Raw genomic sequence first — 20,450 nt, 5'->3', positions numbered from 1 at the left:
TATTCAGAAGACCAGAATGACAGGCACTCCAAGCATGAACCTACTATTACGAATTGCCAACTTCAGTGCAGTTGCTTAGTTCACAGGTGTCAGTATATACACAGTTAGTCAGGGTGAGAATCTTTCCAATTAACTGCTAGATTCAAAAATCTTCTGGAGATTCTCAGAATCATTGCCTTGGCCATCTTCTACATATAACTGTATGGCTTGTCACTGTCATGTTTCCTAGCTCTTCTCCTTTCCCTCTCTTAATTAGTTAGCCCTCGAGTTTCTGCTTTCCTTCTACTTGTATTGTACCTTTCTATTTGTATTACAAGAAGAATGTTTTGAACTAATAGTGTTTAGACAAGATATCATGTCTACATCTTGTACTATGAATAACTGCTATGAAGACAATATGCAATGTATTAATTATTGTAACTGTTCTACTAACCTGTTTTGAAACTGTCTCATTGCTACTTCCTTCTCAATAAAATTAATATAAAAAGCAGCAACTTAATTTTGAATAGCCTAAATCCAAACAATATCCATATTTTATTTTGAAGGAAGTCTCCAGAAGCAGTAATGACCTTTCTGTGAATTAAAAGTCAGGAAAACGTTCTAACTTCCCTTGACCTTGACCTTGCTGAATGTTTCAAACAGCTGCTCGCACCATGCTGCTGAGGATTGAAATGGAAAAGCTTTTGCATTGTGGAGGACCTCAGCATTTTGCCTGAGAAACCTCAGCAGCTTTCCCTGGCGGTTGTGTGTGCCTGACTCTCTCTCAGCACTCTGAAGTTTCACCTCTGGTCAGTGGAAACTGATGTCAGTGAGCTAATTGGCTGTCCTTGTGCGTAGGTACCCTGACATGCCCACTGCTGCTGATGTTGTGAACGCCTTAGATCAACAGGCTCTTGCTTCCATCCTGAGAAGATATGGGGAAGAGAAGCACGCCAGGAAAATCGCATTAGCTATCATTCAGGCACGGGCCACATACCCGATCACCAGAACCCAGCAGCTTGCCAGCATCGTAGCAGGTACCTTTGTTAGTTCTGAGCACTCAGTGTCTGAAAGAAAAAAAAATTATCTATCTATCTATCTATCTATCTATCTGTCTGTCTGTCTGTCTGTCTGTCTGTCTGTCTGTCTCTCTGTCTGTCCATCTATCTCCCTTGACTCCCAGAGAGATTTATTTGTACCTGAAAACTGATGCAGAATAAAACCTTGCCTAACCTCCTCTAATGTCAAATTTCTTTTTGTTTTGCTGGCTTCTCTGACTCAACATCCCTTTCCCACACACAATTTTTAAAAAATGCGTCTCATAGTTTTCTAATGATTCTAATAATAGAATGTTCTTACCCGAGGTACCTACCAAGGTGAAAGGCGGAGCTCTGGCCCTCCACCATGGTAGGTGAACAGGCTGCATAAGGGTTGGCATCACCTCCTAGTTTTCAGATTTGTGCATTTTAATATTTTGGGCAAAAGGAGAATTGCATGGCCCAACTGCTAAAATAAAATCCCGTGAGTCATGCATCTGTTGTAAACAAGCAGCTCACCAGGGTGTGTGATGTATAGGCTAGCCACTTGGCGAACACTAACTAAACCCGCCGGAGGGGCTTAGGGCGGCATTTCATCTTCTCCGCTGCTCACCACTGTCAACCTCTTGAACTCTGGTCCAGCAAGGAGGCGCTTTATTGTAGTCTTTCTGTTTGTAGCCAGAGTTGTTTCACGGGTGTGTTCCATGATGAAAATTTCTAAGGGAAAAGTGGAACTCCTGCAGTTGTTTAATAGAATTTCAATGCTAATCTGTTCATCTTCTTGGGCTGTCTGAAGCTGTATCATTTGTGTAGCCAAAGAATGTGCTAAGGCTTCTTTTCATAGTTCCCATTAAGTCACCTAAATAAAGAAATAAAATTAAGGAATATTTGTGTAGCATTTACAGAAGAACCTGATGTTGCTAACCCATAGTTGAATGAATAAATATTATGTGTATTTAGGTCACTAAAAGAGTTCCTATAGAAGTTGTTTATGGTGACATTAGATGATGCTGTGTTCTTCTTGAGATCATCACATAGACAGAACTGAATGAGTCTTTCACTTTCTCAGCTGTGGCTCCACAGCCCTTCCCACTGAGCACTGCCATTCCTGTAATTCCTACGGATTGTGTGCATGTGAAACGTGACACGGTGTTGTTTCCCTGAAAGTTAGTTCTTTTGTGCCAGTATTACATTCACCTTTGACTGTAGGCACCTTTTCTCCTCCTCTTCCACATTCACTATCATGCCTACACCTTACCATTTTTGTCATTTTTTTTTAATAAGTAACTAGTTACATTGTTTTCTGTTTCCCACAGTAGGAAGATAAGCAGTGGGAGGTCACTTTTTATTCATAAAAATCTTACTTTTCTTGGTGCTGAAAATGAGGTGGCCACCAGCACCTGCTTGTCCAGCCTGCCCTGACTTATTCCCAAGGGAGCCAAGGTTTAGGGGGCCACGAGGTGCTTAGCAGAAACCTGAGGCAGAGTTGGGCATCAGCCTTTAAGCAACTAAGTAAACTTGGGGAAATAATGCCGTGATAGTACATAAAAATGTTGCAGATATACTGTAGGAACGCTTAGTTTCAGAAGCCATGTGAAAAGCATACTTGTGCTGTGACAACTGATACAGTAAATATGAGAGTATTCATACCTGGCTAAGTAAAACCCCATTTCAGTAAGTGGCATCAAAAACATTGGCTTATCTATGCTTCTATTTCCATGTCTTGAGTATAAACTCATAATAATGCAACTTTTTTTGATGATACAGTTTTTTTGATAAAGGAAAGCAGAGAATAATGTTTTCTCTTTGTGGTCATTTATGACACACACTTAGGGGGAGGGTGCTGGGTACGAGGCACTAAGCACTTGGAGCAGATTGGAAGCAAATCAGACTCAGCCTTGGTGTTTGCATGCTTTATAGATTAATAGATCATGACGTCCAGTCACTGAATAGAAGCAGGTTGCAGGGCTACTTACAGAAAAGTCTTTTGTTCTGTCCACAGTTACAATTCTCTGGGTGAAGGAAGGTCTGATAGAGTTAGAGACTTGTGCGACCGTCACAAATGCGTGCTGACGTTGTGTGCGCCTGGCTCGTACTGGCAGGTCTATGACGTCCTTTTGTATATATAAACTGTACCTACAGCCTTGACCTATGATCGCTGCTTACAACTTTATTAAAATGAATTAAGACTTTAAAGGTACTTGCAAAGCAGACTTGCCTCTACCTGTAAGTTCCAAAGTTTCCAAATTATTCTTCCCAGAAACAACAGCTTTTTTCCTATGTGTAATGGTTAAATTATATTGTGACAGTGCTCTTGCTGGGGTCTGCAAGCACTCAGCACTTCAGATGGGGCGGGACTGCACATTCACCAGGTGGAGCACTCCCTGCCCCGCCCTGGATGGCTCTGCTGCAGGACAAGGGCAGGCTTGCCAGCCACGCCACAGGGAAATGATCCCTGGGCTAGTTCCGGGGCATGCCATTAAAAGTGCCTCCAACTTGGTGGTTCACGCAGCAGAAACATTTTTTAGCTGTGGTGGCTTGAAGTCTGACATCAAGATGTCAGCAGGGCTCTAGAGGGGAAGCCCGGTTCCTGCCCACAATCTGTGTCACTCCTTGGCTTATAGGTATCACCGTCTCTGCCTCCAAGGTCATGCAGTATTCTCATCGTGCCTCTCTTTGGGTCCTAATTTCCTCCTCCTTCTCCTCCTCCTCCACTGCCGCCTCCTAAGAGCACTACTGGTAAGGGATCCGTCTGGTATGCCCTCATCTGAACTACAGGACACACATGAAGACCCCTGTTTACATGTCAGGGTGCAGTTCCAGGCCTGGGTAGGCATGAGTTACTGGGCAGAGCCTTCATGAGGTTTGGATTCAGTTCTATAGCATTACTGATTGATGCAGTAGGATTCCCACACTGTATCATTATTTAATAGCATGTGTTTGTGCAAGCTGTACTAAGTCGGGACAGTATTTATGTGTTTTCTCTGGCTCTAATAAATTCATATAAATGTGTTCAAGACTATCACAAACTATACCACAGTTCCTGGCATATATTTAAACTCAGATAGATAGACAGACAAGACCAACCGACCGACTGACTGACCGACCAACTGATTTATCTTCCCTTGCTTTTGAAAAACTGATCATCCAGTAGCATGAAGAAGACCAGCCACCAACTTGGAATCATAATATCCTCGGTGAAACTCTAAGCTGCATGATTATGCTGTAATATGTAAACCCTAAAGCCTAGTGCAGTCTTTGCAGATGCCTTGGTCACCCACCCTCCAGCTTTGCTGTGCTCTTTCTGAGCGTGGGCCTTGCTGCCCTTTGCTCTGACTTCTCACAGCTCACCCTTCAGCCCTTGTGTGCAATGTGGCTTCCTCTAGGCCGATACCCATGAGTTGGGTTGCCTTCCCGGGTGCTGCACGGGTACTCTACGGAGTGCCTTCCGCCGCTGCATCTCCTGCTGTGCTCTCCTGCCGGCTTCCTTCCTTCCTTCCGCCTGGCTTTTCCCAGTCCTGATCCTCAGCCACAGACCAGTGCTCTGCATCTGCCTCTGAAATGTGACTGCTTGAGCTCAAGAAGAGTCAGTCATGAATGTCAACTGCACTCCAGATTTTCAGTGCTTTGTTTTTAAGCAATTTTAAATATATCTGCAATTTGTACCTTCGTTCTACTTTGAAATGTAGTGCTATATGTATATAGTCATCGCAGCATTAACACTAACTTGACCTATTTGTAAAACGTGGCTCTCTGCAAACACTTCACAGGAGACCTCCTGGTCACAGGTGGGACTGTCTTCCTAGCCAGCACGCTCCTACTACGCACCGCGAGCACCCTGGGACTTTCCTTTTCAGCACAGGCCTCAAGTGCCAGGTCTGGCGTTTGCTACCTCAGCAGTTAGGGAAACACATTGAACAGGAAGGCTCTGCTTCCCTAAGGCCTGCATTCAGATGCAAGCATCAGTGTACTGCACCATGATGTTTATCACACGGGTCATAAAAACAAATCTGCCTCATACAGATCTGCCTAATGCTGTCAGCACTAACATACGCTGAAAAATCAGAGAAGCACCCAGTCTTGCAGTCTTTTTATTTACTCACCTGTACATTGCAGTGATATCTGTTCCCATTGTATTATTTAGGAATGCTGCAAAGAAAAATAGCAGTCTGATAAATTATTTTTATTACAAAACCTTTAATAATTGCAAATGGTACATGCGAAACTTCTCAGACTGTTTAGGAAAAAGCAGACTTATACATTTGCTTTAGACAAAAAGCCTATGGTCTAGATTTTACAGAATAATATATACTTGATTTGTGTAGTCTTTAAAATCATAGATCTGAGACAACCCTTGAGTAAAAGTCTGAGGACCTTCCTCAAAGGCTAGCTGCAGCCCTGCCCTATTCTGGTGTCATTCCATTATTTGTGTGTGTGTGTGTGTGTGTGTGTGTGTGTGTGTGTGTGTGTGTGTGTGCAGGGTCTCACTACGCAGTTCGGACTCATAGTGAATCTCCTAATTTTGGCCTCCCCAGTGCTAGGATTACAGGCGTGCACCCCCACGCCTGTACTCCATCACTGGCTCAGCGCGCCCAGGAGCGGGGCTGGCATGGCATGCGTTGCCAGGCGTTGAAGTGTCTGCTGCATTCTGATAATTGCTGCTGTACTTTAATGAAAAGCTCTTAGTGCTAATCCTGATTATACAGCTTGCTTTTTGAAAAAAAAGAACAGTTCTAGACCCCACCTTTCTTATTTTGAAATGGAGGTGAATAATAGTTATAATAATAATTACTATTATGCTGTTGAGCAAGCATAGCTATTCTAATTATATTTTGCTTAAACTAATACTGAAATTCATGTGCAGCCTCCGAACTTATGCAAAACTCAAAGCAGCACACCTGTCACTTTTCAGATCAGTAAGATTCATATCAGCTTCACAGATTAGATAATTGATCCATCAGTAGTCACTCGTAATATTACCTGAGTGGCAGAAAAGAGACTGGAGCTTGCTTCTCAGCTGTTTGGGCTCCGTGTTGATGAAGTGTATAGACTTATTCCCTGACTGAAACTTTTACGTAACCTTTGTTCTGACTCAGAATCTGGGTACGTGGCCAGACCTTAATGAATGCTTGTTGAACAAATAAATCAATGCAGTGATGTGTACATTCCTAGCCAAGGTAAGATGAAAATTCAGGGGTAAGAAAGAATAAAAATGGCTAGGCATTCCCGGGAATTGAGTGTCCTCTGCTCTTCCCAGTGAGAGAAGGAGGAGAGCTAGGCATCAAAGTCCTCAGGGTAGGTCAGAGCAGCTGCAAAAGACGAGAGACCCCTCAGGACACGGGTAGAATCCACCTCAGATCATAGAATCATTCTGAAATCCTGTTCCTGTGTCTGCTATTTGTTTGGTCAGTGAGCTGGAATGAATCACTGATCTCCTCTGGTCTTCATTTCCAAATCCGCAAGATGAATCACAGATCTCACTGTGCCCAGTAGATGAGATGAGATGTGGGGCTGCTGTCGGTGAGACGTGAGCCCCGGCGCACGTGCATGTCTGTTTCTCCCTCCTACCCACGACCAGTGCCCTTGGGAGAGCAAGCCCTTGCTGCACAGCGCCTGCCTTGCAAGGCGCGTCCACACCTTGGAATGTGGGAGAAGTTCATGACCTCATTCAAACCATTCTTCCCTTTGGATAATGTGACTTTTGCTGGTGGATAACTACCTGCTTCTCTACCAGGGCATGTAAGGTAGATCTTTATATAGAAATAAATTTACTGACAAAATATCATTTGTTAACTTAAGTGGCATGAAGTTACTGTATTTATATCCTGTATAATCAGTTGAACTAAAAAAAGTGTAAATAGTGATTTGAATTCATGGCTCTAGGCCTCAACTAGTATGTGAAATCATTATCTTTTTGTAAATGCTGTGAAAGAACTCCAAGACGAGGGAATCAATGAAGTGAAACATTTATTAAGAAGTAGGCATTACTACCAACTTTACTGGGAACATAAACCTTTTCCTGAAGTTAATCAAGCTAATTTTCTATGACTTAATTGTTTCATAACCTTGCGTTGTTGCTTCCCACGTTCTTCTCCCCAAATGCTCCTGATTCTTCAAAACTAAATGGAAGGTGTCACTATGTTCATTTAGGGTTCCAGTGCAGAGCATGCTGTCCCACCTGCAGCTGAGGCTGGACAGCGTGGCAGGGAGCTGTGCCTGAGGTCACCACTGCCTGTGTGTGAAACTACACACCTGTCACTTTACATTTCCTGAACTTAACTGTTACATTGGATGTGTCAGAGTCCAGCTGAGAAGACAGTGAAATGGGGTGGAGAGGAAGAGTTGAAAATCTTTTTTTCTTCTTAAAACTCTAGCTAATCTCAGTTTGTACTATCAGGTTGGGTCAGAGAAGGTTCTAATGCCAACTGACCAACTCCCACTCCTGGTTCATTGATGATGACAGTAAGTACTGCTCACACTTACTAAGCAAGTAGTAGGTAATATCCAAAGTTATTTTCATGAATTAGCCTGCTTAATTCTCACAACTTCCCATGAAGCAGGTACTGTTTTTCTTTCCAATTTCATATAAAGAAAGTGAGGCACAAGGAAGTTAGGAACTTCACCTTTTGTACTATCATTGGAACCCTAAACCCTGAGCTCTTCACTGTGACACTGCTCCTGCTCCCTCAGGATGGAAGGACAGCATGCCCTCTTACTAGAGAATGCAGGCAGCTCTGACTAGGGAATGCAGGCAGCTCTGGCTTCAAGAACCTAACATAAGCATATGGGAGACACTTGTATAAGCCCTTCTGTCCTGGCAAATGCTTCATATGAGAAAGTCATGAACACAAAGATTCGAGAACCTCAAAGAAGAGGGCTGCTGACTTCAGTTTTAGCAAGAAAAAACACTTTAGTAAGGAGAAGAGTTTGGTACACGTTATTAAACAGGAAAACCTTTAGGACTGTAATAACAGAAATGACACTTATTCATGTGAGAGTTCCTGGCACCGAGGAGAAAGGAATTCTCCAGCTCTTAGAGTACGCCGCCCTCAGTGTGACCGGTAGCCGGGCCTCATTCTTAGAATAGTAGTCACTCAGTCTGAACAAATCCTATAGATTTTCCTGATTCTGGCTCAATATCAGATGCTTTCTAGGGAACAAGGGAAGGGAAGATGCATTGTTTACCCCGTTATTTCATTTATTGTTATTTTCTACTTCTCATGCTTCCGCAAGGGAAAAGTACAGTCATCTCTGCAGCATCATGTGCTCGGTGCATTAGCAGTTTACACAGGGATTTTTTTTTTTTTTTTTTTTTTTTTTTTTTTTTTTTTGTAAAGATGCAGATCACTGACCAGGTCATTTTATCCTTTTCTTTATTGGCTAATAAAGAACTAGTTCTTACAGCTAATTATTCAGATGCCTTAAGATGTTGGAGGGAGATATTTATATGTACACTCCATTTAAAAATCTTCTAGAACAGACAAATTTGTATGTCCATTGTGCTATCCTTTGTTTGTGAGTTGTACATGATTAAGTTCTTGTGCAGATGACAGGTGTAGTAGTGTGTCCTCTCTGCCTCAGCCTACTGAAATATGTAGAAGATTCACAGCATCCAGCGCCACCCTAAAGGCAGCATTGTCACACATAATACATATTATGTCCTGTGTAATATATGTTATATAACATTGAGAATGTTCTTTAAGAACAATTACAAGCTTTCATTCTCAAAATTTAAAATTCTCAAATCATTCCAAAATAATGTCCAAGAAAGACAATTCTAAATAGTCATAAGTTTGCAAAGATCAAAGGTTATATTTCTAGGTGTGGGAAGGGGAATAGTAGGTAGAAGAGTAGTTTTGATATTAAAATGTTAATGGTACTAAAATTAATTATGATACTAATTTGTATTAAGTTGTGCTTTTTTCTTTTGTGACTGAATTTCAGAAATTATACAACATCTAGTAAACATATTGCTTAGAATATGTAAAATAAGAATATATTAACACTTTAAACATCCCTATCTTTCTCTTGTTTATGTCTTTACTTTTGTAAAGAATATCACAATTTCAGGATTTCCCAAATAATTTATCTTGTGATCTCTACGTGATCATACATTACCTCTCATATTTTGTAGTGTCTTGAAATGACTTCCAACATATTATGAAAGGAAGAACGACCTACATTTGTGTGCATGCACGGCACGCAGCACGCAATGGGAAGCATTTGCCAACTTCTACAGTTTTAGTGTATAATTACATATTTGATGGCTTTTTATCAGTTGTGCTGTTTACTACATGAGGGTAAGACATGTCTTCATTGCTACCTTCTCAAGAATGGACACAATATTGTAAAAAATGTGGCACTTGAATAGCTTTTCTGAACTTGTAAAGGGTAATTCATTGTGTCATCTAATACTGTGTCAGCCTTCTATATTTTCAGTTTCCTCATTGGCAAGAGGGAATTTGACCTAATAATGAGATGAGATGCCTATTTTATATCTGTATTAAGTATCCATGTAACAATCAAGCACTTACTGAGAGTTCACCTTGTCTTAGGCACTAATGAAGGCGCATCATGATTAAGACGCTTGCTAAAACTAACAAAAAAGGTGCTCTCTCCTCGGTAAGTAGCAGTTATGCAGCTAAGGCTTAGCTGGATGTTATCGGAGTGTTTACTTGTTTTTTAAGATTAGATTTCCTTTGTGAGTCCCACTTCTTTCTGGAATTAGTTTCCTTTTTTAACCAAGAGCATACTTTAGAATATTCTCAGTGAGAATCTGTAAGTGACGCACACTATCACACTTTATAGAAATATCTTTCTTTAGCCCTGCCCTTGGAATGACAGTCCAGTTGGATATAGAAATGATGGGTCTGTGATTATTTTCACTCAGTAATTTGAAGGTATTATTCCATTGTTTCATGATATCTAATATGGCTAATGAAAAATCTGCTTGTCAATATTTTATAATTAATCTTTTTCTCTGATTATTTTTAAGATCTTCCAGTTGTTGATGTTCATTGTGATATGCTTCGTTGTAACTCGGTTGGTCCTTAATGGAACAGAATAAGCACCTTAATCTTTATTCAAGGAAGTGTCAGACGTTATTTCCTCCCACATTTACTTTCTTCCATTCAGTCTATTCTTGTAAAGAGTTATCTACCATATTTCTCATAGTTCCAAGGCCTTTGTTATCTGTTAACCATCTACATAAGATTTTTTTGGCTTTTTTTTCTTATGATATGTCTATCTATTGTTTAACCCATTTGCTGAATTTTTAAATTAAGTATTCATTCCATTGATTTTTATTTTTTTCATTGATTTTTAAAATAATCTTTTGTTTATTCTTTCATTATAGTCTCCTGATTATTTTAAATCTTACTTCATTTTAAATCCTAATTCATTTTAAATATAAAGTGCATGTAATTAATGTATACTCAAGTTCTTCTGTTCTGTAACCGCCATTTCTTCCTGTTTGTTTCATATGATGCTTTGTACTTATGCTTGTGTGAGCACACGTATGTGTGTCTGTGTGTACCAAGTACCTCTTCAGTGAATTTATGATGCTCTCTCTGTGGCTCCTGCCTGTGGCCCTTCTTCTCTATCCTGCCTGTTCCAGTCAAACAAATAGTGTCAGAATAAACTCTAATAGGTTACAAAAGTTAAACAGGTACACATTTTAGCAAACTTAAGTAATAAAGAATAATTATAAGCTATAAATAATAAGTGTGTCTGATAAGGCTACATATGTGGATAAAAAGACAATGAGCTCAGATGCACGGCCAGGCCTCTGAGAGACTAGAAAGAACTCAGGGGTTGTTCTGAATGTCATGCAGCTTAGCAACCAGAATCTTGCTTTGCAGGCTCAACAGTAGACATCTTTAGTTTTTTCATCTAGTAAATTCTTATCATTGTGGTGTGGTTTGGCTACACACAGTGTCTAACTTTTACAATTAATGCTTTTGTAGGGTTGCTATTTTTTGCCTACTAAGATGTTTTTACAGCCCCATAGCTTCCTGTGTGTTTCAGTTTCTGCTTCTTTTATCAAGTGCATCTGTTTCCACTCCCCTTTTCTTTCCAAAGCCGGCTCCCTCATCCCCACTGGGGTTTCAGACTAAAGGGTGTGACTTGTGCTGCAGTTGAACTGACTTTTCCTTGTTTGGCAGAGTTACACCTGCTCTGTTTAAGTGGCTGCTGTTAGATCTAAGATGGTGAATTTGCATAAAAATAGCATCATGACCAAAGCTGAAGGGTGGCCTGACACAGCTCCTCTAACATGTTAGATTCTTCCTCAGCTTCATGGCATTATCTACAGAATACTTCAGACAATAGGTAGTTCTTAAAATTGGCCATGCCTGTCTTAAGGTACAGTTCACCTACCTTACATGAAAAATAAAGTTACCTTATAAAAATTAGATCAACTCTATATTTCTGGTCTTCTTACTAATTTTGTTAAGAGTTATTTTTTTGAATGTTAGTCTCTTATGTCACCAAAGCATGATAAAATTTGGTTTCCAAAGACTCAAGAAACCCAGCTTTCCTTCCATCTGCCCACCAAACACAAGGCTGCACTGTAACTTCTCCCCCTCATGCATGTGATTCCCTTTATGGGGGGGGGGAGAGAGAGAGAGAGAGAGAGAGAGAGAGAGAGAGAGAGAGAGAGAGAGAGAGAGAAAATTAGTCTGTAGTTGGCCTTGGCCCAAACCATGTCTCCGTCTCTGTGCAAAGCTCTTGGAGTCAGGAAGGCTGTTGTAACTCCTAGGCTGGCTGAAGGCCTGAGAACCTGGGAGTCCCCTGGTGTTAAGTCCTGGAGTTTTAAGTCTGGAGAGCCTGGAATTCTAATGTTTAAGGAGCAGAATGCTATCCCAGCTCCAGAAGAGAGTAAGGAAATTTCCTGTGTTGTCTTTTTAAAGTTCCTCCCGAGTCCACCAGTGAGCAGGCAGTATCTACTTCCACTGTGGGCGGATCTTTTCTGCTCTGCCTCCCAACTCCCATGCTGGTCTTCTCTGGACACGTTCATACTCATGCCAACAGGCCACACTTAAATTCTCTAGGTAGCCCACAGTCTGGTCATGTTGCTACCTAACACCAGCCATCCCGAGACCTTTCCGTCGTCTTCTTGAGCAGAACCTGTCCTTGCTCCATCCATGTGAATCTCTTTAGTGAATGCCCCTTGGTCCTCTGTCAGGATTCTTTCCTGAACATGCTTTCCATTCTTTACCCCACCAAGCCTGAGTGTTTCCCAAATATTTTCATTCTGCTTCCCTTTTGATTGTAAATTCTTTCTCTAAATCATTTCTCTCTTTTCTCCTTTTACTGTTTCTGTCCAAAAATAGGAGTCATTTATCACTTTAAAGACTCTGCTGCTTTTACATCTCTTCTACCAGATATTTTAGTTTGTTCCTGAAGTTCTACCTCCCTCAACGTCCTAGCACATGGGCATAGTTCTGCCAGCTTCTTTGCAGCTGCTGTAACAGGGAACAGGGGGGTTTCCCCAGTGTCCTACTTAGTGCTGCAGTGACAGCATCCTGTCACACTGGAGGACTCAGCACTCATGAGCACCACCTCCTCAACCTTCAACCTCTCCCTTCTCAGCCCTGCTGTGCTGGGGATGTGTTTCCAACACAGAAAGTGGAGGGCGCACTGAGACAGTAGTCAGTCTCTCTGTGTATCTGTCTGTCTTCCTCCTTCTCTCTCTCTCTCTCTTTCTCCTCAGCACCTTTACATTGCTGCCAAGGTTCATACCTGTGATTCTGTTGTATCACTGAGTCATGGATGAAGACACTGATTTTGGAATTATGCACAACCCTGTGTTCTACCTGCACCTGTATCACTGACTAGCTGTGACAACTTAAACATGGCCTCTCTAAGCTTAACCTTTCTAAACTAGAGATAATAGTTCCTAATTATAGCCACCTGTAGCATACTGTGATGATGATGAGAAATTACCTTTAGTTTAGTTTTGTTTATTTGTACTTTGTGCAGGAGCTCACCATGCAGCTTGGACTCATAGTGATCCTATTTTCAGCTTCCCCAGCACTGGTATCACCATGCTCAGACTTGGTCGCTGGCTCAGCATTCCTGGGGGCGGGGCTGGCATGGCATCTGGTGCCAGGGATCAAATCCCAGCCCCTGTGCTTGTCTAAGTAGGCACTTAGTCCATTGAGCTATCTCATCAGCCCTAAGAAATTAACTTTAAAACTGTGAAGCCAGGTGCTACACACATGATAGGTACTTGACAAAAAGAAATCAATACAAAGAATTTACCTTTTCTAATTATTAATAAAATCTTCACAAATATATGTAAGATAATTTAAAATTATGGTCATAGATATCATAAGTTCATAATCAAGCAAGTCATGAACTCATTAATTAATGACTAATGATTCAATAACTAAAATTCATGGTCACAGAAAGGATGTTTCTATATGCAATATTTATGTGACTTGCAACACATGAAATTGCTAAGAAATTTATGAGAAAACTTTAAAAAGCTTCAACACCAATCAACCACATAATATGAACAATTTTGCATATCCATCTCTTTAATTATTGTCACGCTTTTTGAATTGGAATGATTAAATGTATATAATGTTGAAGTTTCCATTTAATTTTCATCATATTGCTTAATTTTATGCCAACATACTAAATATTAGTAAGAGATACCATAACTTATTTCCTCATTATTAGATATTCAGCTTACTTCCAAGAGAGACTGTTATTAAAATCCTTATAATAAACAAGTTAGTCATATGGAAGGGGCTTGGGGAGGCTGAGTTCTCTAAGTGAGATTAATAGCATGAGCATGGCTTTTAGCTCTTGAAACAGTGCTTTTCAGAGTGGATACCCATCCTCCTAGAAACCAAGCCTTCACAGGACATCATCCAAAGCGCTCTTCCTAGAGCAGTTTAGTGGGATAGAGCAGACAGGAAGCACAAGGTACGGAGCAGTCTGGTGGGCTTGGATGTGGGAGAAGAAGATATTTATAATTTATGTTAATTAAAATCCAGATGCTGTTGGCCCTTAGCATTATCATATAATCTTTAGTTCAGTGTGATAATCTGTATTTCAATAAGCTTATTATGATAAAAAAAAACAACTCTTCCTTCTAGAAGTTTGTATTTCAGTAGACAGAGGCAGGGCACTGTCGTTTAACTGAGAAGTATTCTGTTGCAGGGAAGTATACCGAATGGGGGCAGGCATCTGTACCTTGGAGTCCAAGGATTAATTACGATTACATGCTGACCTCACAAGGGAAAGAGGAACATTGTTCAGACTTTTTCCCAGCTCCAAGGAGTGATAATGACCCAGCTCTGAGCACAAGATTGCTTCAAGTAGAATATTTGTTAAAGTTTCAGATACAATATGACTTTTAAATATGTTAGAACTTCCTGCTTAGACTTCTGCTTTCTGTTCACAGCATCTGGCAAATAGGCCTTCATTCATCCCGAAAAATCTGATCATTAAATTTAAATTGGCCCTCTAAATTGGTAATACAAAATTATAATTCAGTTTGAACTCACCCATCTATTCTGAAAAATTAAGACATTGGTAGAGTATAATTAGTTTTATTGAATATAATGTGTGAATCATCCCCACCTTCGGCTTGGAGCGGCGCTTTCTGCCTCATCTCAGCAGGTAATGTTCCTTACCACCTTTCTGCACAAATCTAGAGCTGATGTTTCTCTCACTGTCTGAGGACTTGAAAGCTTCAGTCACCCATAGTTGTCAGCAGACCTAGCCCGTAGGAGTTGGGGATTAGATGAGACTCTAAAGAAGCTGAAAAGAACCTCACTGCATAAAGCCAATTTTATCCAGAACCATTTGGGTTTCCAGATTTTAATTAACAGTTTGAAATTTGTAATATTACTTCAATTTCAGATGGGTGAGAATTTAACACTATATTAAAGGATCCTAGTCAAAAGGACATGAATTGCGTCACAGAGCTTATTAAATGTGATGGAAATTCAACAGACGAATGCCGGCAAACAGGTGCAAGAGCTGAATTAATCTCTAAGCCCTACCACTCGGGGGATGGCAGTGCGTCACGTCGACAGCCACAGCACGCTGCTAATTTCATTCACAAGCTTAACAATCTCAATACGTTCTAGCATGTGAATGTACTACATTTTAAAAAGTGAAAGTAGCATAAGGGTATCCCAGAACTAAAAATGATAATTTCTCTCTGGGACTGGAAGCCATTTATCTAGCCAGAAGCAGGGTGTTTTTATGAATGAAATCCATCTTCCTGCTCTCCCATACAAATTGTGTTCTATTATTATATGTAGTACAGACTGTTACTAAGCAAAATTGTCTCTTCCTTCTAATGTGAAACCCGTTGTGAGAAGAAAACTGAGTGCTCATGGCTCTGGGTTCAGCTCCTGCCATCGTGCAGTTCCCCCCTTGGAGTTTCTGCCAGTCCAGAAGGTAAAGGGCTCTGGAGTTGAAGACAAATGGCACAGCTAAATGGGTGCCAAAGACTTGGGGGCAGCGTAACTAAAAGTGGTTAAGGTGCAAGCTGAAAAGTCAACTAAGTCATGGATGGTTCTCACCAGAAATTCACCTACTTTGGGGGCCCTGGTCTGCTTGGGGAATCGAGCTGAACAGTGATGCCTCCACACAGTTACACACACGCACACACACACACACACACACGCTCTTAGAATGATTTGGGGAGTTCGTGAATTTGTACATTCAGAATACCATTTATGGAACATCTTGTTCTTCGTCTGGGATTAGAATCTATGTAGTGGATTTGCCCCAGTGCCATACACTGTACACCAATCCCTGCACCTTAGTTCCTTAGGGGAACTAAGATACAGAAAGGTCTCTGGGCCTTTTGTAGCCTAGTGCAAGTTGACAAGTGCGTTGGGCAGAGTGGTCAATAGTAGGGGCAGCACATGGTGCAAAATCTTGCCTGAGGGATGGTGCACTGGTGAGTTGATGGAGACGGCACGGAGAGAGCAGGCATTGGGGGCTGGTGGTACAACAGAGGCGAGGACACAAGCATGCATTGCTGGGAGTATCTGTTTACAAGAAACGTGGAGCAGCAAGGCGCACAGAAATGCTTAGGTCTTCTCTCAGCATGCTCAAGGAGTTTTCAAGGCAGTAGAAAGAACTGGGCTTAATTTCCAACATTTTAGTCATCTCACCTCCCTGCTCTGCTTTGGATGTAAGCTGCTTCTCGCTTATTTTGCTTGGCTGGAGAGTATTCAGCACTCACATTTTGGGATGTAAGACAGCTGTCCAGAGCTCTTCCTAAGCTGTGAGTCTGGAAAAGCCCACATGTGCTACACTGAGTGACTCTAGATTCTTAATCACGTACATGTAATCTGTAGCTCCTCAAAGGTCTTTTGATAATGGCAGTGGCAACTGCTTCTTTCTTAGGCCCACTATCGAGAAAGCAGATGAAAAGGAGACAAACACACAGTCTAATAACCTGAGCTAACAATGAGTCATTTTCAACATAGCAGAAAGGACAAAAGCCAGAGGTATTCGTTACCGTTCCCAGGGTAAGAGAACAGGACGCTTGCCGCCTTTGCAGATGCACGGTCTTCGGGTCTGACAATGCACGTCTCCCCAAGGGAGACGGCCAGGGAAAGCCAAACTCTTGCAACTTGATGCAAAGCAATTTGGCTCCCATTAAAACATCTCTCAGTGAAAGGCTACTCAGGCTTAGGGTAAAGATTCCACACTTCTTTTCGCCCAGAAAATGAGATTGTTATATAAAGCACCAGACATGGAATCAGAGCTTCTGGAGACCACTCTAAGCCTGTGATGTTATCTTCGCTTCCTTAACTTCTAATCAGGTAAGAGGAGACGAAATAACTTGGTGACTGTGCCATCGGAACATGATTGCCTTACTTGTAGCACACCTAAAGATGAAGAAACTCAAGAACAAAGGACACTGGACTGTATACAAACCTACATCATAATATGGGGAGGAAAAAAGCTAACGCAGATGTGGAATCTCAAGAGTGTGTCCCACTCGGAACAGCTAGCCAGAAATGTTACCCTTGTGTGCTGGTTAGAATCATGCTGGAGCAAACGTCTTGTTTGCAACACCCGAGCTTCCAGGGCCTCTCTACAGTGCCTATGAATTTGGAAGCAGACATTTAATCCCCGTTCCAGCTTTACCTGAAAATAAAGATGTCTGCCTCTTACATCTTAGCATTTGTGTAAGGACTCAGTGACATAATTTAACACATGAAACATGATTAATACAGAACCTATATTCAATATTTCCCCAAAAATCTTACCTAGAAGACAAATTCTATTGAGTGTTATTATAATAAATTGTTTTGGGGATCACACAGTTGAGAAATGCTAGCTAGGTAAGCCCAGGCAGGCATCTTGAGATCTCAGCCATGGTGGGGGGCGCTGGGACCTTCCTGTAGGGAGTGCAGCCCGCATATCGTAGGGTTACTTGGTGCAGACACCTGACGTGCTCAGGGAAGAGATGTTGGGAAAGTGCTGGGGCAGGGGTGGGGGGTGGGCAGGTTCTCTCTTCCCTTCTGTTCCAGTGATATCATGTATAATGTTTTTTTATATACAGAACTCATCCCAATATTTGCATTTCATTCTTTTCATTGGGTTTGAATTCCTTGAGGGCAAGGAGTGTATATTCAGAAATGCCTTAATCCTTGGTGTTTAGCACATTGGGAAAATAAACATTAGCTAAATGAAAGAATGATGTATTATTAAGGACATGCATTTGTTGAACTTTACCAAATATGCCTGATGCCAAGTTATACTATAATTGTTCCAGTCTAGGCAACTTCTAGTAGAAACTTGACACTTAATTCAGCTATAAGCATACTAAATAAACAGTCTTATAGGACCATGAAAATGGAGAGAACATTGTAGATCTATGCTGAAGAAAGAAGACGCCTGTGAAGACAGGTGTTCCATGTGGAGTAGAACAAAGGAATAAGGAAAAAAATAAAAGAATAAATAAATAAAACAAAATACGTTCTTAACTGCCAGAACCAAGTTGTATACTTAGATGGTAAGAGATATCTAGAAGTTCAAAATAATTTGCTGGCCAGGTGATTGAAAATAAGATAGTGGGGCTGGGGAGATAGCTCAGTAGAATAAGTGCTTGCTTGGCAGGCACAGGGCCCTGAGTTCAATCCCCGGTACTGGAGAAAAGAAAAAAAAAGAAAAAGTTTGGGGCTGGAGAGATGGCTCAGTAGAATAAGCGCTTGCCTGGCAAGCACAAGGGCCTGAGTTTGATCCCCAGTTCTGCCAAAATAAATAAATAAATAAATAAATAAATAAATAAGATAGTTTAGGGTAATGAAATTCAGGTTCTTAAAATTCTTATGATCACTGATTAAATGGTGACAAACTAAAAATTGTTTTAAAAAATGGATTCTCATTTTTACTCCTTTGTAAGTCTCTATACTTTATTAAGAGCAAACTTTGTAAACTTGGAGATGTGCAATTAATTTGTGAATTAGGAACATTTCATATATTACTTTGGATGCTGAAATCAAAACCTCATCTCCTGCATTGAGGTTTCCAGTCGCCTTCTGTCTAACCTCTTCTCCTTTGAGGCCAGGGTGAAAGAATTAGTTTGGCAGTGCCTTCAAACTGAATGTATCAAATCCTTCCTTCTCCACCTGACAACTGAGAATAGTAAATAAGTACGTGAGTGGCACTCCTAAAGACACTTTTATGTGAAGTTCAGTATGTCCTGGATGCTGCTGAGTGGGTTTCAGATTTGATCTTCACAGTAATCTTGGGGATTATGTTACTGTGCCATTTACAAGGGGGAAGCAAACTCAGAAGCTGTGGTGTTGGCCCCCAGAAGCAGCCATAAGAAAGAAGTGGAAGATCTGATCATTGGACTTCTTCTGCTTTCCTAAGTGCAGCCCCGTTGTATTGCACAATGTTGTCTTAATATAAATACTGTCATTTATAGGAATAATATATACACATAGTTTAGCAATGACTTTTGTGAAGACTATTGAAGTATGACAGACATGCAAAATATTAATAGAGATCTAAGTTTCCTTGGTGGAGTGCTTTCAATATTATTATAATTAAGTTTTACTCATATTAGCTTTCACATTTACTGCAATTCCAATCAAGATACGTATTCTCATATACTTTATTGATTCCAAATTTAATTTGAGTTACTAAATGCATGAGAATGTCTACAAAAAAAATTTAAAGAGGTTAGTGGTGGGCTGGAGTCGAGGGCTGGGACAGATCTGCCCCACCTCATAGCAAATCTGATTACATAAAAGATGCAATAATCAGTAGCTAAAATAATCTAGTACTGGCAGAATAGAGACATACATGAATGGAACAAAACTAAGATTCAGAGCAAATTTATCTCTATTAAAATGTACTACATGATCAAAGCAGTACTTTGAGTAGCAAAAGAAAGGATTAAACAGTTAATTGGCCATGTAATTTTAAATAAGGAAATTCTAACCTCATATTATGCTAAAAATTAATTTTAATGTGGATAAAATATTCAAATGTAGGAAATAAAACCAGAAATATATGGAGAGACAGAAACAGAGAAAGACAGAGAATGACAGAGAGAGCAAAAGACAGAGATAGACTACCTGAAAATTGGTAACACCTAAAATTACATTAATTACATTATAGGTAGTCAAAAATTTTAGGACTCAAGGTAAGTTTTATATGGCAGAAAATCTGTAAGCTTATGAATCATAGTCTGAGATTATACTTCAACAGTATATGAAAGACAAAGGGTTAATATTTCTACTTTATAAATAGATTATCCAAATCAATTAAAAAAAAGCACACATCACATCAAGAATGTGGACAGAGGATTTGTTCAAGAAATTTGCAGCTGGAGTCAAATGGCTATTAGATTTGAAAAGATGCCCAACCCAACTAATTGCCAAAGAAATGCAAATTAAAACAATAATAAGCTATCATCTGCCTACTATTAGACTAGTCGAGAATACAGAGTGATAATTTGTAATACAGGCAAGGATGAGGGAGATGGACTCTCATATACTATTGATGAAAGTAAATTGGTTCTTTCTATTTAGAGGGTGAATTTAGAGGTATCGATCCAGTTTAAATGGGCATAAATACCCTTTGACCTAACAATGTCAAATCTACAGACACATAAGGTCCACGTAATGTGGCAAGCATTGTTACCAGGTATGACTGTCGTTTTACTTTTTGGAGTTTTTCTGCTGTGTAGAAACATGAAGTGTGTCATATGTTTCTCCAGCAGTTTTCATGATGATAAATTAGAAAACATCTAAATGTTCTTGCCTCACTTGCAACAGGAGCTTCAACAGAGTAGAGCGCTCTTACTATCACATTCTCAGGTGCTGTGCTTGGTGCTACCAGTGTGTGTTCAGTGAGTTCTAATGTATCCACAAAAGTAGCTCATTTGTAAAGTAAGTTAAATAGGTAAGGTGAAAGGAAGATCAGCTTCCA

General features: G+C 40.5%; 1 protein-coding gene across 2 annotated transcripts in view; it reads left to right on the top strand.

The window, feature by feature from the left end:
- Positions 1–20,450, top strand: part of Mettl15 (methyltransferase like 15) — a 232,631-nt gene that overhangs the window by 152,752 nt on the left and 59,429 nt on the right. For both annotated transcript variants that reach the window (XM_023704232.1, XM_004644111.2), the window contains exon 5: positions 838–1,016. In XM_023704232.1, coding sequence (XP_023560000.1) covers positions 838–1,016 — 179 coding nt within the window. The remainder of the gene's footprint in view (positions 1–837; positions 1,017–20,450) is intronic.

This window comes from Octodon degus, unplaced genomic scaffold, assembly GCF_000260255.1.
Source record: "Octodon degus isolate 3935 unplaced genomic scaffold, OctDeg1.0 scaffold00193, whole genome shotgun sequence".
Taxonomy (NCBI): Eukaryota; Metazoa; Chordata; class Mammalia; order Rodentia; family Octodontidae; genus Octodon; species Octodon degus.
Note: the sequence above shows the minus strand (reverse complement) of the source record. Positions and strands in the feature narration are given on the sequence as shown.